Below are 17,954 nucleotides of genomic sequence, written 5' to 3'. Positions count from 1 at the left end.
AGATGGCAAACGGAATGACAGGAGTCATCATGGTAGTCCATGAGAAATAGACGAAGGCGCATTGTGTCAAGAACAGACAGTGAGGAGAAATCATCGAGAAAGTCATTGGTATTTTTTCCTTCCCACATTCCACACTATGCTCAGATGCTCTTCAAAAAGGCAAAAGACGCCAGGAGTCCGACACCCCAAACAAATCCGATAAACGCCGCGACACAGAGAAAGCTTCCTCATTTTGGAGATCCGACAAAAAGAGAAAAAAAGGCAAACATGCAATATAATCCAGCATCACAAAATGTTCTCCAGGATCCAGAGAAGCCGAAGCAAGCCCAGTGGTTTTGCCAACGCCGCCGCCGCCGTTGCCCATTGTCATCATATCATATCATTCTTGCCCGTGCGTCAGAGAGCCCCAAATTCATCGTTGGAATGCCAGTTCTACTTCCACTTCCCAAAAGTTGCCAAGTAGAAAGCGAAATTCGTCTGTCGTGATCGTAGCAGCGAGAGATTGGTCGGCCACAGATTGATTGAGCACAGCCGAGGCGGACGAAGAAGAGGTTGTTGATCAACTAATGTCTTGTAGCTATCGCAAGCCTTGCGCGAAATCTTGTCGATCGAGTCGGTGGTGGTATTCAGTTGTTGGACTGGACCTCCATCTTGACCATCGCTTGGTAGTAGTCGTGCTGGTTGGCATCGAGGCTGGCCTTCATGTCCTTGTCGAAATAATTATTTTCCTCCTGCTCGAAGGAAGCAGCTGATTTTCTTCTTGACAGTAGCGGCGATGTTATTGATGGTCTTCTGGTCGACTTCTTCCTTCTTAACGATGTTGGTGGTGGGCTGATTGACAACGATGCTCGCGCCGGACGGACGCGAACAAATGACGGACGGGTGGCGGCATTGACGTGGAAGGCATCCTTGTATTGACTTCGGTCAATGGATCCTGGTGGCCACGATCATTCTACTCGTGGTCTAGTTGAGGGCCTCTGTTCGCGGAATCAATGTCAGCCGCTGCTCGTCTCCAGACCACAGGGAACAATTGGTGAACCGGAAGAGAGGAATACGTACTCTGGGCAAGAAGGACCGCAAAACGTCTGCGGAGGGTGATACGGTGACGAGACCACTTGTCATCGGGAGAGAAGCGAGCGGGGTGGGCGCTCTTGGTGACGGCGCCATCGAGGACCTTCTTGAGGGTGTACTGGCGCGCGAGAGGCTTGCCGTTGGCATCCTTGGCGGGGACATACATCAAATGCATTTTGGCGGTTTGGGGGTCTGAGCTGACGGGCTTGGGTTTGTGGTGATGTGTGGCTCGGTCGGGGTGGGAGATGGAGAACGAGGTGAGGTTGTCGTCGAGAAAGTTGTCAGATCAATCTGCTGCCTTTCGATAATTTTCGACGTGCCCGCCGCGCCGCCGATGGAAAGAAACTGCACGAAAAATGGAGTGGTCTGTGCGCCATTTGGTCGCTTAAGGCAGGCGGTGTGGGGGAAGTTACTCCACCCTGCAAGGCACGGCTAGCCGGACGGGGGAATTTGTGGGGCTTGGGGATTGGGCCCCTGTTCATGTCATTGCTGTGCAAGTCGTTTGGCAATTGTCAAAGGAATTGGAACTTTGATCTTGAATTTCCAACTTCACCTCCGTTCTGCAGGGTAGGCATTTGTCCATTGAACAAATTCACAGACCGAGTCTTGAGGCTCATAACTTCACTTGCCAGCCAAGCATTCACCAAATGTCGAGCTATGACGATCCAATTATTCACCGTTCAGTGTGCCGCGGGTACGGAATTCACACTCCGTGACATGGTCTTCTTCTTGTCGTGGCCTCGCGGAGTTCACCAAACTGCCGCGAACAAAGACTTGTCGGAACAATGTCTTTATGCCTTACAACGAATCCTTTTTCTCCTTTCTCCTCCGTACACGGGTCTTTAGGATATGACCTTCGAACAATCACCGGCAATATGTTGCGTCGCTCCGGCGCCGCGCCGTTGCCTCTTGCAAAGAGTTCCCTCCCATTCTTCGGGGAGAATCATCCAAGATGCCGAACAATTCTCTTCACGGATACTCTTTCACCGGGAGTGTTCTCCTCTGATCCGGACATAACAGTCCTGTTGTCCGATGTTAATATCCTGAACAGCCATATTGTCAACCTTGATGGCACAAAGAGTTTACTCCCGTCCATGGGATGGACTCATCCGGGTTGTTGAACAATACCATTCACGAATACCCTTTCACCGGGAGTGTTCTTCCCTCAGCCGGATAGAACAGTCGTTGTTCCATCTTAGTATCCTGAACAGTTTTTTTTGTCAACCTCGATCACATCGCTCTCCAGAAGCATAAATACTCGATGACCCCTTCATCAAATCCAGAACTTTTTTTTCCTCATCATCATCAACCGGACATTTCGAGACATCCATAACACCGTCTCATCAGCCTACCAAGAAACCAAACCACCCCAAACAAACAAGGTAACCACCCTACTTTCCCAACCCCGAATTAACAACCCCGATACCTTCTCGCAAGGTATCACCAACAACAACAAACAGCAAAAATGTGTCAAGGCCGTATAATCTCCTACTACTGCCCCTACGCCCTCCGTGGCAACCCCAACTGCCCCTGTTCCCGCATGGCCTCCCGCAGTGGACGCAACATCCCCGCCTGGATGTGCTACTTCGACCAGGCCACCGCCCAATGTTGCGGTTGGCATTCTAGGTCTCTCGGCTGCGGCGACTGTCCTTATAACACGTACGGCCGACGTGGCGATCGCTGCTCGGTGTATGTGCATATGGGCAAGAACTTGTGCTCGGCTTGTAAGAGTGGCAGCAGGGCTGAGGAGGGAAGGATAATGCGGGAGATGGAGAATTTGAGGGAGGAGGGCCAATTTGGGGCGGCGGAGGATGTGGATGTTTTGGCGAGCGAGTTTGAGAGGATGGGGTTTTAGTGTGGGGGAGGTGGTGAGGTAAGTGTCGAATACTGAGGGCTTTGGGGGCGGTAGGTATGGCCACCGGGCGAGATGGTGGTGATGGGTTGTATGTTGTTTTTGGCTTACATCTTTAGGTTAAGGTATGTCGTAGATCATACGTGTGTGAATTGGACATGTCTCTGGTAGGCACCCGTTTTAATCAATTTAGTTTTTCTGTCCTCAAATAAGGTCCAATTGTCAGTGACTAATTACTATGGTGTTCATCTCAATCTAATGATGTGAAAAAGAAAGGGGTCATTTTCCCCCATTGAGAACCCAAAAGAAATTGTTTTACATAAGTGTAGGTTTCCAGCCCACTTCCAACAACATCGGACCATATCAGTTCAATCGGGTATGGTGTAGCGGTAACATCGTTGACTCTCACTTCTCAGGAGTGACTGCTCTCTCAACAGCCCCGGGTTCGACTCCCGGTATCCGAGTCTCAATATCTTTTTTGCGATTTTTTTCCTTTTTGTCATTTTGGACTTTGCCTTGATCGTAGAATTGCTATTTCCTTTTTGCCATGGGTATTTTGCTGTTATCATTTCAGTCATTGTTCCTTCCTCCAGTGATTCCTTTTTCATTCTCCGTTCGTTATGCCCGCCCGGTGGGAAGATCCGGCGCGGATAGGCAACCATGGGGTTTGAATCGCCTAGAAAAAGAAAAGCCGTGGCGCGTGCATCATATCTTCGTTTCCCAAACAAAACATCATTTTTCCCTCAGTACCACCTCCTTCGCCACTCACTTCGGATCGGGAGCAGCACCGACCGCCTCAACCTTCCTCTGCAATTCCAATATCTCCGCAATCGTGAGCGGCTTGTCGGACCTCTTGAATCCTTCTTCAATCGGGAGCCGTTCCTCCTCTGTTCAGTTGTTCAGTGGTTAGCGCTGTACTTCACTTGTACGGGACCGTAACCGGATCGCATTGCATTATCCCCAAACCCGGTCCCGGCATCATCATCCCGACATCTCCTTTCACTCATCACCTCCCACCATCTCCCGCTCTTTTGTTCCTCCCTGTCCCAGCCACCACCTTCTCTTCCCTTCTCTTCACCCTTTCACCCCTCCACCAACCTATCATCAAACCTCATCAAACAACAAGAAACAAAAGAGAATAATAAACTCACCAAACATAACCCGAACCCACCTCGTCTCCGCCCCGCCCTCCGTCCCCCTTCCCAAAACCCTCAAATACAACGCCGTCTCAATCGCACTGAACCTCAGATCCTCACTGCTCATCTTGAACCCCTCGGGATTCAGTTTCGGTCCCTCAGCAATCCTGAACCCGCGCATCTTCGCTGCCGTCTCGATACTAATCCTTTCGTCATCGCCAATGACTTGCAGCACGGTAGCCCAGATCTCAGGTGAAAAGGTGTGATTGTCGCCCATGCTTACGTCGCCTCGAGATAAGGAGCCATCGTGTTCGATTACCCCGTGTTTGTTGAGGTCGTCGAGGTGGAAGGTTACCCAGGAGCCCGTGCTGGAGGCTTGGAGGGCTTTGAGGCCTACTATTAGGGAGGCGTCGGGGGAGAGGTTGATCCCCTTCTTCAGGCCCTGCATCAGCTGAGCGAGAGAAATGTCGGCGCCGGAGTGAGGGAGGTAGCCGTGGTTGGCGAGGGCGTTGAGCATTGGGCAGGGGGAGCGGCCTTTTCGATCACTTCCTGTCAGCCATCCATCCAAAGTATGTGATCGATGTGTGGGTAGGAGAATCAGATGATGATGAAAATCGAGCTCGCTCGTTTTCAGGGAAAAAAAACCTCGAGCAGAGCGAGGCAAGAAAAAAAAGAGAGGGGAGGAGGGGGAGTGGTTACGGTCTCCGGGTCCAGCCTTCCGCCATGTGTGATCCTCTTCCTTATCTTCGCTTTGCCCGGTGAGTTTGGCGTAGACTTCTATCCCCCCTGCTAAGATGGAGGTGAGGAAGGACATGACTTTTATGCCTAGGGTTGGGGATGTTATATTTGGGGACATGGTGGGCTGTTGACCTCTTTGCTGATCCGGATCTTTGGATGGCAAGTCGTCGTTGTGGTATGGTGAGTGCGGTTGCTGGTGAGAAGCTTGATGCGTGAGTGAGCTTTATTGAATCAGTGGGTGATGGGTAAGATAGTTGTTGGTGACGATGAGATATAGTTGAAGTTGAAGAACTTAAACCTGGATGCTACCCCGGCTTTAATGGTCGATCTGGAACCTTGCTCCGGAGCGAACTCCCGCTGTTGGGCTGAAACCAGAAACAACGTCACAGGTACCTTTTTACCCGCTCAGCCATGCTTCGTTGGCACGCTGAATGGAGCGGGCACGTCCAATAAGGAGCGATCATTTACGATCGTGGAACAGGAGTTTATCGCCAATCAAAGGCAATTGGTGCTACCGTGAACTTGCATGCCACTCCGTGCTTGGAGCGGTCCTCACTCAGCCAGCCATGATTTCTCATGTTGGAAGGTGAGGAGCAATATCGATAACGATGGTTCGACACAGGTGCTGGTCAATATCCGAGAAGCCAGATTCATCCAGAGCTTCTCTTCTGAAAGTTCGACCATTTGGTTGTGTGACCGTGATAACTTCAACTGTTGTATTTTCGCTGGACCAGAAGACAAAACATTTCTCTGATCGGATTCCTCTAGGTAGACAGAAAGACAAACAATAACTCTTAGCAGAAACGGGACCTAACGCCATTACGCCATTGACGATGACTAACAGAAGCAGAAACATCCCTTTACCCTTTCCTTTTTTACCCTTCATCCAAACTCTCATCTCAAGTGCCACCACCATCCATCATCAAATCCACCCCCCTGCCTGGTAACCACTCACCTCCTCTTCTTAGCATTAACATTCCTCCCCGCACCCACCTTAATCCTATTATTCCCCGTACCACCCTGCCTATGTCCGGTAAGAATACCCGGCAAATAATCATCATCCATCAAATCCCTATACCTCGTCCTCTTCTCCTCCTCCGCCCTCTTGATATACTCCTTCTGATCCTCGGCGAGAATCAACTCCTTGCCCCAACCACCCTTTCCACCGCCCTTCACATTCTGGTTCTTTCCACTCGCGGTACCGTGCGTCGGCTTAGGAATGCTGTAGACGTTGCCCCGGTTATTAAACTGGAAGTTCTTCTTCAGGTGCAGAGTAAAGTTGCCTGCGGCGTCGGTCGTGCAGGATACCCGGGTCAAAGTGGGCTGGCCGCACGAAGGGCAGAATTGCTTGGTGGTGTCTTTGCAGACTTTCCAGCAGCCGTGGCAGCGGAGAACCCAGGTCTTGAGAACGGTGATGCGCGCAAAGGAGGAGTCGAGCAGGTTTAGGTTGATGCGGAGGGAGACGTTGCGCATGGCCATGTCGGAGGTGATGAGGGCTGCTTGGAGCGTCTTTTGGAGTGGCTCGGGGGCGATTTGGGTGGATTCGCGGGCTTGGACCTTTTTAATGTTTGTGGGGGCTGTAGAAAGCATGGCATGTTAGCAGTTGTTGATAGGTTCGGGAGAGATGAAGGTAGCTTACTGATCCATTCGCCATCGTCGTCAGAGGCTTCACCATCGTTCTCCTCTTCCTCCTCCTCCTCGTCCTCCTCAGGAGCAGGTGTCGTCTCCTGCTCTTGGCTTCCGATATCCAACTTCTCAAGCTGTTCCTCCACCTGCTTGACCTCCTCGGTCTTCTCCTCGGCAGCCTTCTCCTCCGTTACGGGAGCAGTAGCAGCCTCAGTCTGTCCTTCGGTTGTTGTCTCACCTTCCTTAGCAGGCGGCGCACCATTAACGCTCTTCTGACTAGGCTCTTTCCTCAACCGCCAATCACCACCATTCCTCTCGCACTCGAGATCGTACGTCAAAGCGATCAGGTGGATATCGGGCTTGGAGAGGACCATAAGGTCACCGGTGCGGCGGGCGAAATCGGTGACGAACTTGATAGATTCCGGGCGGGGGGTGCGGAACTTGAGGAAGGGCATGAGGGTGGTTTGGAATCGGAGTCGGGCGGCCTCATCGCGGACTGCAAAGGATACACATGTCAGTATGGATGTGTCTGGGTCTGGGTGCATTGCGATGGGGATAGAGGGGGGTGAACATACTTTCTGATACTACCGAGGGAATGGTGTAAAGCTCCTCGGCCTGGGCGATAAGGGTAGAAACGCTGGGGTCGTTCTTGATGATGACGTTGGCGTCGATGACGAGCGAGTGGACGGGCTTGGTGGTCGTCGAGGTAGCGGCAGCGGCAGTGGCAGCGGGCGCGGATGCAGGCGCTGTGGTGGTGGGGGCGGGGTTCGGGCTTTGCGCCGCGTGTTCGGCGACGGGAGTATCCATGATTGCGGTGTTGTAAATGTCGTCGGTGATGGGTTGACTGGTGCGAATGGCGTCTGGAATTCGTGATGCTGTTCGGTGGGTTGGTGAATGGCGGGGTGCGATAAGGTGCTAGTATCAGTGGTGTTGGTGGTGCAGTGACGGGAGTTCGAATGCGGTCGCCCAAAATTCAGGCGGAATCTGGTGGCAGAATTTTCTCTGCTATCGATTGTCAAATTGTCGACGTGAACAGCGGGGTGCAGAAGTGTTCGTTGGGTTCTAGAAGGACATTGTGATTGGGCAGATATGGACCACAGAACCCCTTCCTGCTGTCTTGGCATCTAAACTGCTCTGGGTCCTAGTCTATACAGCGAGAGCTTCAGTGAGCTTCACAGCGAGTGGCTTCACCTGTGCACACCCGACTTCCCCAAGTCCAACCTCTCTCCATTGCATCGTGCCATTCCGACCCTTCATCTAACCGACACTTCGGTTGTCATCGTTTGTGATTATCATCAGATCCGTGTGACTCTCAAGCGAGGTTATTGGCAGTCATCACATCGTTGACCCTTCTCGAGAGAAGTACATGACAGATGTTCCCCGTCCTTCCTCTTCCGTGTCTCTTTGCCGGGCCGTCTTTTGCCTTGGATGTTTCAAAGCGCAGCAAGCGATCAAGTTCTTGCATACCCGGCACTTTATCCACGTCTACCCTTTATTTTTCTCAACTCAAGACATCAACTCTGCCGTCCCTTCGTTGCACTCATTGCAAGCTCAAACTCTCCTTTTCATTCCACCGCTTCCTCAGACATATCTTCTTCAAACAATATCCCATCGTGTCATGAGTTCCTCCACCAATGTTATCTGCCTGCTCGCTTCTTCCGATCCCTGAACTAAACACAAGCGAGCTGACATATTTGATGGCTGAACACTGTCACCAGAAGGGAAAAGACTCGCCCGGCCCGAACCAGTTATCAAGGGTCTGGTTTGGATTCTCGCTTGCAAGGGTATGACGTGCTGCCTTTGCATGGGAACATCTTGAGGAGCCTCCTTTTTGTGTCTCAGTTTTGTTGCGGTGTTCTCTTTCTTTTCGGACATTGTCTCAGAGACCTCAAACTGTCAAGTTGAAGAGACACTGGAGTTGAACTGTGACAACACCAACTCACCACGGTAAACACCGACTTGGCAATATCTGTCTGGTCCCAGACATTCGGTTAACTCTTCCCCATGATCGTTCAGCCGAACTGCTTCCCTATTCCTTGATTTGTCCTCATCTTCCTCGCTTCGACCCTACAAGTCTTGGCCCTTTCTTGGTCTCCCTCACACATGTGGCCCTAAGCGATCGTCGCTTACTCTAAAGAGAAAAGGGTAAAGCCTGTCCCATACACGGCCCCGGTGCTCTCGCAATGACATCTTCGTTTCCCTTTCAGCTAATCCACCCGATATTATAATGGTCGGCCCGCGTGAATGGCCTCGCTTGTTGACCAAGGAGCCTAGAAGTTAGTTGGTCTTGCATTGTCTGTGCGCATGGCCTTTACATGAAAACCAGCCGTGCCTTAGGAACTCATTTCTCATTTAAGCTTTTCGAAAACTTTGATATCACTCTTATATCCCCGGGCTCATCAATGGAACCTTTGTCCGTCACTCCTGTGTGTCGTGCCTCTCCCCACAAGGCAGACCTCTCCAGGGTCCAGCTTCGTGATTCCGTTCCTTAGGTTGACCGTCTTTTATCCCCCAAAAACTGCTACCACAAGTTCAAGAGTCATGGCCCAACCATCCGTTGAGGATGTACGACGACAAAATGGCCTCATCATTGCCTCTGCTGTCATGATAGCCGTGGCCGGTTAGTGACCCCTTGGCCGTTTTCTTACTCTTTTCTTTCAATCATCCTGACAGGCTTCAGTGCTGTTCGTCCTCCTCCGATGCGTCAGCAGGTTCATCCTCATCCAAAATCCCGGCCCAGATGACTACTTTATTATTGCTGCCATGGTGAGTCTCATGTGGTTCAAAATCCACAATGCAATTGCTGATCATAACAGGCCCTTACTCTCGGCTATCTCATCAACCTTGTCGTCCTCACTCACAATGGCATCGGAATGGCAATGTCGACGCTCACTCTAGATAACATGGTCAACTTCCTCAAGATTACTCTCGCTATTCAAGTGATGTATTATGCGAACGTCTTTTGCATCAAGGTGTCCATTCTCTTTACCTACATCCGGTTTGGTAGGCCACAACAAGCCATAACGTACCTACAGTGTTCATTGACTAACTCTTCCAAGCCGTGACACGCACCTTTCGTTACCTTTGCATCGGAACAATCATCCTACACATTGTATTTCTTCTTGTTTGCGTTATCACCACTCTGGCACAATGCCAACCTCTTCACAAGATGTGGGATTTTACCGGTGCTGTTGAAGGTACTTGTATCAACACGACTGCCTTCTTTTACTGTGAGTCCTACACTCTTCTCTTTTCCCTTCCCCTCCCGAACCCCTTGTGTCTCACCCACTCATTTCCTAACAACCACCACAGTCACATCCGCCTTCAACATCCTCACCGACCTCTGGATCCTCCTCCTTCCCATCTCCACCCTCCGCGAAATCAACCGTCCCACCCGCGAAAAGATTGCCCTCTTCCTCATCTTCGGCGTTGGAACATTCGCCGCCGTCGCCTCCATAGTCCGTCTACACACCATCTACATCTACACCCTAGCCGAGGACCCGTTTCACGAGGGGATCAATGTCAACCTCTGGTCCATGATCGAGGTCACCATCGCCATTTCGTGCGCTTCGGTATCAGCGCTGAAGCCAATATTTAGTGGACGGCAGAGGAGACTCACGCGGGGAGCGAGGGGTGGAAGGGGTGGTGGATATACTTATGGAAGTTACGGAACGGGAACATGGACAGGGGCAGATAATACTGCAAAGGGGAATGTGTCAGGGTCAGGAGGGAGAAGGAGTACAGGGACGTGGTTTAAGAAAAGCAAGGGGAGTAACGGACTAGATACACAATCCAGCGAAGACGGATTACATGCATATGGCGAAGAGGCGGAGTTGCAGAAGCTGGGCTCGCGTGCGGACAGCCATCGTAACGACCAGGCAGAAAGGGAAAAAGAGAAGGAGTTCACACAGGGACATAAGGAGTATCGAAGATGGGTACACTCCTCCCACTCTCGCCTCGGAAGCCGCGATAGCCAGAACCACCATCACGACCAACAACCACATCACGGGAGACAACACTCCCGCCAACACTCCCGCCAACAATCCTCGCTCTCTTCTCCCAACGGCCACACCCAAAACTTGCCCACCCCCGACGGCGACGGGGACACCTCCTCCATCTCCATCTCCCTCCCAATCCAACGTCCCAAACCAGCCGCCGCCGCCATCGGCATTGCCGTAGCAATAAACCAAACCCGTCCCCTTTCACCACCACCACCGCCGCTTTCACCAAGTTTCATGCCGCCGCACATGAGTTACCAACATAAAGGCCAGCAACCATATCTCTACAAAACGAGCAGGGGCGATAACCACCTGCAGGGACATGGAAGATGGGTGGAAGTGGAAACGGCTGATACGAGGACTGTGTATACCCAGGGTGAGGATTACACCTTTGTATAGACCTGGGGGTGGTGGGAGTGGGAGGACTAGGGGCATGTCGGAGAGTATGAGTAGTAAGAATGGCGGTGGGCTACCGCACGGGCAAGGGCAGGGGCAGGATAGGATATGGGCGGGACAGGAGGTTAGGCAGGAGGTTACGCAGGAGGCTAGTACACAGGGTCAGGATAGGAGAAGGCCGGGAATGGTCAAGAGATCGAGTAGTTCGGGGAGTATTTTGGTTTTGCAGAAGTAAATATGTCTTTTTACGTCTAATGCTACATATCACTTGTTCAAAGCCGCTCGGAGGCATGAAACATTCTACGATGGTGGTACTCGTCAATGACATTCCGACTTCCTTTCACTCCCAAGAAAAACAGGTCAACACGGGCCAGTCCTAGACGCAAGTTCTTACCACCAACTCCTATCATAGAGTTCTACTACGTTCGCTAAGGGGAACCCTCCGCGCACACCCAAAAACTCCCTACGCACACTCAATAAGTAGATGTCCTGGGGCACCCAATAAGAAATGAAGCTACAGACCTATATATACCGGTTTTTTTTTCGTATATTTCTTTTTTCGTAGGCCGTTTAAGGAGGCCCAATATTGTTTTTTTTTTGGGGGGGGGGAAACTCTTAGCTTTTTCGTAAGGAAGTGCTTAATTAATTTGGTAATAAGTACTCACCTACTCTTTATCCAGCCGGAGTCAAAAAAAGAAGCCAAGTGCAATGAATTCAAGGAAGAGACAATGATGAAGGCTTTCTAGGGAGTTGAAACTCTATAACTAACTTTTCGTCTTCAATGTGGCAGAAGGGAGGGTGCAAATATGGTCACTTCTTCTTTAGGGGCCTGCTATTTTGGGTGTGCATGGGGAGTATTTGGGTATGCGCGGAGGGTTCCCCTTCGCTAACCTTGCCTTGGTAGCTTTTCGCCTGGTTGTGAGTAAATGATACCTCTGACCGGCGAGATAAAGGCTCAGGTTTTACACGTTTGTTTCCGGTCGAACAGCTACATGTCATCCTGGACCTTGGACCTTCTCTTCCAAAATGGCCTTTTCTAGCTTCCACCTAGGCAGGAAGGTAGCAAAAAGGACACTGGCACCAGAAAGGTGTTGACAGCAACAATACCTCCAGCGAACATGAACCGAGAACTCCATGCCCGTGGAATGCTCTACCAAGGGCGCATCTAGTATTACTAGCAGTCTACCACCGTCGCCAATACCTCTTGCACACCCCTAAACTCTTCCGCAACCGCCTCTCGCGCGTCTCACCTCCAGTTCCAACGGCTTCTCTGATCCAGGTAATATCCCAATAAACACAACCACTGTCAGAGTCAGCCAGTTCGTCCCTGATATTAACCCTTTGCGTCTCGAATACCACGGTCCAGAGTCTACACTCATCCTCCTTTCCTCTCTTCTCTAAGGACAACCGCCTCTACCGCTATCGCTCGCTACCTCCGATGGAACTTTGGACTTGGAACCTTGGATCCGTCTACCAACGTATCGTCTGCCTATCACTTCTCGAGTTCGACGGGGCCTGTATTGGGCACGGCTCACAGGACTCAGAAGTTCGGATCTCCAGTTGCCCTCATTGAAGATGGCCTTGAATATGCGAAGGTGTCTGTCTGTCTGATTGAGCTCCCATCCGTAGGCCGGGAAAGGGTCGGGAAAGGGTCGGGAAAGGGTCGGGAAAGGGTCGGGAAAGGCTGGGAATGGCTCGGGAGCAGTCAAGGCAGCCTCATCCGGGGCCTCATCCTCATCCGGAGCCGGGGCCGGGGCTGGAACTTGAGGTATGAAGACGGCCGAGACAGGGGAGATCGACCTGTGCGCCTGAACAACACCACGATCCGCAAAGACTGTCGCCACGCAGCCCACGCCGTCTCTCCCGAAGATCCAAAACTCCCATCCAAAGTCCCCATCCAAAGTTCCCATACAGAGTTCCGATCCGATGTGATCGTGTTGTTGGTGTTGTTGGTGTTGTTGCTGTTCCTGTTCTGGTGCTGTTACTGCGGCTGTTGAGGTGTGGTGTTACTGATGTTGTAGTTGTGGCTGTTCCGCGGCTGCCCGGCTTCTACAACTGTGATGGTCCCAGGCTGTCGGTGTGGGTGTCGGTTGATGGGCACTGGTGGTGTTGATTGGCGAGTGGATGGACCTGGAATGGAAGACGGGCTCTTGTTCTTGTGGGTGAGGTGGTGGTAGGTAATGTGATGATTAACATCCACAAGATGATCAATCCTCAAGTCAGGATTATCTTCGATCCGACCATGGTTGCTGTGGTTGAGGGGCCCGAACGCTGTGGTGTTTGTGGTGTTGTGGTGCTCATGGTGTTTTGGTGGTCCGGTGGCCAGGGGGATGAAGGACCAACATTGTTAGACCAGCGATAGTGGCCTCTTGGTAGGATGTGACTTCCGTCAAATAGATCCAAGGATGTTTAAAACACCAGGCGTGCCGCAAATGCGGCTTCTTGGTCCCGGTGACCATCGCGCATGTAGTGAGCCTTCAGATCAGAAAGGAACTTGTAGCCCTTGTGACAGATGAAGCACCCCAGCTCTGTCAGCCAGCCGAAAAAGCAGTCCGATGGGCGAGGTGTTGAATAGAGCTATGAAGACCTGCTGTGTCGCAAAGTGGCTGAGGCATATGCGAATGTTCCTTGGTTTTGGAGTAGGAGAGAGGAACATGATTGACCTGGGGCAATGGAAATCCCACCTCTCTCGGAGCTTCGTGCGGACGCAGGTAGTGAGAGAAGCTGATGCTGGTGTCGGATACTTGGCCAAGTGTTAGCCTAAGCGCCGATGTCATCATGGTCTCTATGACCTTGAACACGGCGCGAATCGCACAACGGGCGGTGCTGATGGTAGCACAGGATGATGCCAAGGGCGAATTGCAGACCAACGCCTTATGGGTAATGCTATACCCTTTTTGTGTCCATTCTTGACATCCCACCGCAAGGCTCTGCCCTTTGTCGTAAACGTCAAACCTGGATTTGACGCCATGGGTGGCGTTGTAGCCGAACCGACGTAGATAGCTGAATGATGACCCTCCTTCTGCAGGACCAGGAGATATGCGGCCCGTCGCTGGTGGCTATGAGGCCGGTGAGAGGGCGACGAGGGAGCGGACACAGTGGGGACGGTCATCCATGTGTTCATCCTGAGCGATGAATGGGAAACAACACCATGTCGCCGGCTGTGCTAGTACCAGTCTTGACTTCTCGTCTGATCGTAGTGGAAAGATGGCCATATCATCCCCAAGACACCCTTTTCTCCCAACAACATATCCTGACGCTAATCGATCTTTCCAGGTTCAGTCTCTAGAGCATTTGCCAATGTTCAGATCAGTTCTCGTCTCATATATCCGCCTCTCAGGTATACCAACAAGACAATTATGCCATGTCCCCAGTTGTCTTCTGCTATTCGAGTGTCTTCTCGTCCCAAGAGAGTGACGCCGGGGTAACTCGTCTCGACCGTAGGTTCTCTCTGATCGTAGGTTCTCTCTGAGCGTAGGTACCTCTAGGTTGAATCCCGCGTTCCTCCCAACTGATATTATACCGTAGAGGTAGCCTGACCATTTTTGATGGGAACATCCAAGATGGGAAAGGCGGAACACAGTACAGAGATTATCCGCCGCGTTCATATTGAGCTCCAAACCATTTATGCGATTGCGTTTGCAACCTCGGGCATGCAGAATGAATGGTCGTGGCGCCTCCCAAGCGCCTCCCAAGCTCTCCCAAGCGTTTTGCAGCTGCAGGCCATCCACTTCTACCCTGAGCTACCAACCTGGGCGGCGCTTCTTTTGGGTATGCGTGGTATGCAAGGCGTCCGCCTGATATAGTGACTGGGTATGTAGCAGGTTGCTTCAATCTAGTAGCGGCGTGGACCTGGTGCACATGGGCTCCCGACCACCGCTTTTGACGGGTGTCTCCCCCATCGGCAGCGATATACATATATCCACATGGCACGGGGTATGCACGCATGGTTTCCGGACCATCAGAGCAGGAGGGAGATAAATCTCTGCTGTCCAAACACACGGCCATCGGTGATGAAAACGGTTACACACTTACGCACAAGAAGATGCTGATGTCCACGCCGGTACCATCAGGCGTTTAGCTGCGATGTCTGCCCCGGTATGAGCTGGCAGAAAATGTGCGACCACGACTCCCATCAGCGCATATTGCACCTCCACGCCCATCATCAATGGATGCCGCCGCGGCCAATCAGGAAACCCTGTGTGGCGACATCGCATTGCTGGAGCCTTGAGTTGTACCCACCTATTTTGTCTTCCCCGGCTCCCCATGCCGTCTTCTTCAGAAAAGACCCGTGGACTCTCTATTCTTTTACGGCGTGTGTGGGTTCTCGTATACGGTAAGAACGCCGTGGACTTTGCCGTAGGCGCTGGGCCGCTTTCAACATGGCACCTAAATATGTCCCATGCACGTCAAGTGGAAAACGTGACTCATCTCCGGTCCTTACTCGCTTGGGCACCTGTGTCGTGTCATCTTCAAGCTCGTCGTGAGTGTCTTCGCTGGCCTCTCTCTTTCTCCGGGCAGGTTTCCCCAGAATAGAGGCCGAGCTTAGGCGTTTGGGTTGCCATGGTAGGAAAGCAGAAGCCGAAAAGAACAAAGCAGATGAAGGAGTTGTCCTTCAGTTTAGCCTTCTTCTTGTTCGTTGGTACATTATCTATAACTCTTGGCTAGGGGCTCCAGGAGCTGCCTCTACAGCCTCTTCGTGGCCCTTGGTACAGTGGCAGGCTTTCCCACGCGACAACTTTTGTCTACATCAAGTTCTGGTGCTGGGACAACAAGAGGTGATATAGCAAAGGCCGTGACGATGGAGCCGCCCACCATGGTGTCTCATTGTCTCTGACTGCCATGACATGAACGGTGTGGGTTGGTAGACTCCAGTTCTTTGTTCTGGGCGTTGCTAGCCCCTGTTCGGCATGTGAACAAACTTCCCTTTCGGGTGTTTGGTTGCGGAACACCCGTAGCCGAGCCCTTTCAAGGCACTTGTTCAGGCACAGCGCATACAATCTACAGCCCATGGCTTCTTTTCATTAGCATAGGCCAGTAGATGTTTGTTTTGATGTCGTGTTACGGTCTCCACAATGTTCAGGTGCCGGTGTAGTCGGCGCAGAGGAGCTGCAATCGCTTCAACAAGCAGCCGGAGCCTTTCCTGACCAGCGTGGCACCACCACTGGGAACGCAGTTGATGGAGAAGCCTCAAGGAACAAAACCTGATAGCCCACTGCAAGCATAAAAGCCTTTAGCTTGGGGTAACATGATGTGTTGTGAACGTGGTGGTCGAGTGTCCCGGTTCCGTCGGTTTTGATGCTTTCCGTTATCGCCCGCACCAAATTTGCCTCTCCGCACGCCAAGTCCATTCTAGGCACCTGAAATGCTGTTATGATGATTCTCTGGCGTATTCTACCTCTTCCACATTATTTCTTGTATAAATCAGTCGATCGATCGTGCGGCTCGGTCGGTAGTCGTTACATGAAAGGATGGAGAATGTTAAGGTGATGATAATCCACGGAAGATCAGACTTCCATTGACAGCAAAATGCACACTTGCAGAAGGCTTCGTAGTCCATGGGGTTGCATGTAGGGAGTACGTCACGCTTGGGCAGTAACGGCATGTGCATCAATGTATTTTCTACCTCTGCATGTACCAAGCCAACATCACATAATCAGCGCCTCCCAAAGCGTTCAGGTACCTCTACAGAAGACACAGGCAGCCCAGCAACACACAAGTCAAACACTCCGACAGAAGATACAAGAATTCCGACAGACAACACAAGCACTCTAACAGATTATGGCATCAGCCGACCCCCGGGACGAGGGAGGCTGGTTGCATGTTGCCTCCCCGTTGAAGAGAAGGGAAAAGGGGTCGGCTAATGATAGGTCATCGGATGTCGGAATATCGTCTGCTTCTAGGGTTAGCCTACCAAAACTGTGTTGGGGTGTTGACTATGGTGTAGGTACCTAGTCCTCCTCGAGAGGGTTAGGCTTGGTGGCCAAACCGACGTAAATAGCCGGACGGTGACCCTCCTTCTGCAGGACCAGAAGATAGACCGCCCATCGCTGGGGGTAGCGACACCGCTGGCAAGGCCACCATTGACCTCACGACGCTCATGGACGGCCTCGGCGAGCTCCTCGAGAGTAGACACGGTGGAGTCCCAGTCGATGCATGCATCGGTAATGGAGACGCCCTTCTTGAGGGCAGAAGGGCCCTCGGCGGGAACTCTGGTTGTTCATGTTGTCGTTGGTGGTGGTTGTGGTAGTGGTAGTAGTGTTGGTGTTGGTAATGATGCTCCAAGAGCCACCGTGATGTTTCGTTAGTTCGTGAACTTCCTGGACTGGTCGACGAGTTAAAGGTGGACATACCATCGACGTCGCCACGAAATACTCAACACTTCCTGAGCGAGTGGCACTTGTTTGTCGCCTACAAGGATGACTGTGAGACGGGGCTCACATGCGTCTGAATGGAGTGATGGAGTCAATGTTTGGGTCATGGTAACACCAAAAGGCGGATTGGGCATTGCGTGATGGCGAGAAGAGCGACACGGGCAAAAAAGCCAGGGGAAAGCAGCGCGGAATCATTGGGACTCTTTCATCTCGTTCGGAGGCTCAGTTGCCACTTGCATTCCTCTGATGATTGCATGGCCATGCGAAGCCGCGAGAGTATCCCAAGGCCAGGAAAAGTTGCCGACTGGGACCGGTGATGCGGGGGAGGGTGGTACTCACTCTTCGCGATGGAAGTTCAAAACCCAAAATTTGAGTTTGGCTGTGGCCTGGCCGTGGCCTTGGGAGGCCAAAGGCCTTCGAGAATATTGAAAATGTTGTGATGAGGAGGAAGAGGGAAAGACAGGAGTCTCTTGGGAAAAAGATGCGGAGGGAAAGGATGGGAGGGGTACTTGAGAGAATCTTGAGGGGCGAATGGGCTCGAAGGTCGATCTTGCCAGCGAGAAAGCAGCCATGCCGTCTCGTCTGAAAGTTCCTTCCTTGTTTCCAACTTGCAAACTGCTTTGCAAGTCGCCTGACAAACTCGGAGTGCGGTACGTACTCCTTACGCGTGGATGCTCATCTCCAGCCGGAGCACATTCTGCAGGACATGATCGAGGACATCGGTCAACAGGAATCGTCATCTTGGACAACAACCCAACCATAG

The 17,954-nt window shown here is 51.9% G+C and overlaps 5 protein-coding genes and 1 non-coding gene across 6 annotated transcripts; 3 read left to right on the top strand and 3 right to left on the bottom strand.

Annotated features, from left to right (window-relative positions):
- Nucleotides 1-952: 952 nt before the first annotated feature.
- On the bottom strand, nt 953-1,237 carry SMAC4_05113 (uncharacterized protein; the record flags this gene model as incomplete). Its single annotated transcript, XM_066090227.1, has 1 exon — nt 953-1,237. The coding sequence occupies one exon, from the start codon at nt 1,235-1,237 to the stop codon at nt 953-955; it is 285 nt and encodes a 94-aa protein (XP_065946286.1).
- A 1,299-nt stretch (nt 1,238-2,536) lies between these two features.
- Nucleotides 2,537-2,926, top strand: SMAC4_05112 (uncharacterized protein; the record flags this gene model as incomplete). Its single annotated transcript, XM_003346805.1, has 1 exon — nt 2,537-2,926. One exon carries the CDS (start codon nt 2,537-2,539, stop codon nt 2,924-2,926), a length of 390 nt encoding a protein of 129 aa, XP_003346853.1.
- Nucleotides 2,927-3,295: 369 nt separating this feature from the next.
- Nucleotides 3,296-3,387, top strand: SMAC4_13334. Its single transcript has 2 exons — nt 3,296-3,331; nt 3,353-3,387. It is a non-coding gene; the product is annotated as a tRNA-Glu (tRNA).
- SMAC4_05111 (uncharacterized protein) lies at nt 3,382-5,169 on the bottom strand. Its single transcript, XM_003346804.2, has 3 exons — nt 4,759-5,169; nt 4,075-4,593; nt 3,382-3,810 (listed from the first exon to the last, which is right to left on the bottom strand). Exons 1-3 carry the CDS (start codon nt 4,913-4,915, stop codon nt 3,689-3,691), a joined length of 798 nt encoding a protein of 265 aa, XP_003346852.2. The 5' UTR covers nt 4,916-5,169; the 3' UTR covers nt 3,382-3,688.
- Nucleotides 5,170-5,478: 309 nt separating this feature from the next.
- On the bottom strand, nt 5,479-7,390 carry SMAC4_05110 (uncharacterized protein). The gene is made up of 3 exons (XM_003346803.2): nt 6,999-7,390; nt 6,437-6,919; nt 5,479-6,374 (listed from the first exon to the last, which is right to left on the bottom strand). The coding sequence occupies exons 1-3, from the start codon at nt 7,228-7,230 to the stop codon at nt 5,749-5,751; spliced, it is 1,341 nt and encodes a 446-aa protein (XP_003346851.1). The 5' UTR covers nt 7,231-7,390; the 3' UTR covers nt 5,479-5,748.
- A 1,193-nt stretch (nt 7,391-8,583) lies between these two features.
- Nucleotides 8,584-11,036, top strand: SMAC4_05109 (uncharacterized protein). The gene is made up of 5 exons (XM_024655690.2): nt 8,584-9,043; nt 9,104-9,189; nt 9,240-9,426; nt 9,483-9,653; nt 9,736-11,036. Exons 1-5 carry the CDS (start codon nt 8,965-8,967, stop codon nt 10,818-10,820), a joined length of 1,608 nt encoding a protein of 535 aa, XP_024511537.1. The 5' UTR covers nt 8,584-8,964; the 3' UTR covers nt 10,821-11,036.
- The last annotated feature ends 6,918 nt before the right edge of the window (nt 11,037-17,954 follow it).

The sequence above is a fragment of the Sordaria macrospora genome, chromosome 2 (genome assembly GCF_033870435.1).
Source record: "Sordaria macrospora chromosome 2, complete sequence".
In the NCBI taxonomy this organism is placed as follows: domain Eukaryota; kingdom Fungi; phylum Ascomycota; class Sordariomycetes; order Sordariales; family Sordariaceae; genus Sordaria; species Sordaria macrospora.
Note: the sequence above shows the minus strand (reverse complement) of the source record. Positions and strands in the feature narration are given on the sequence as shown.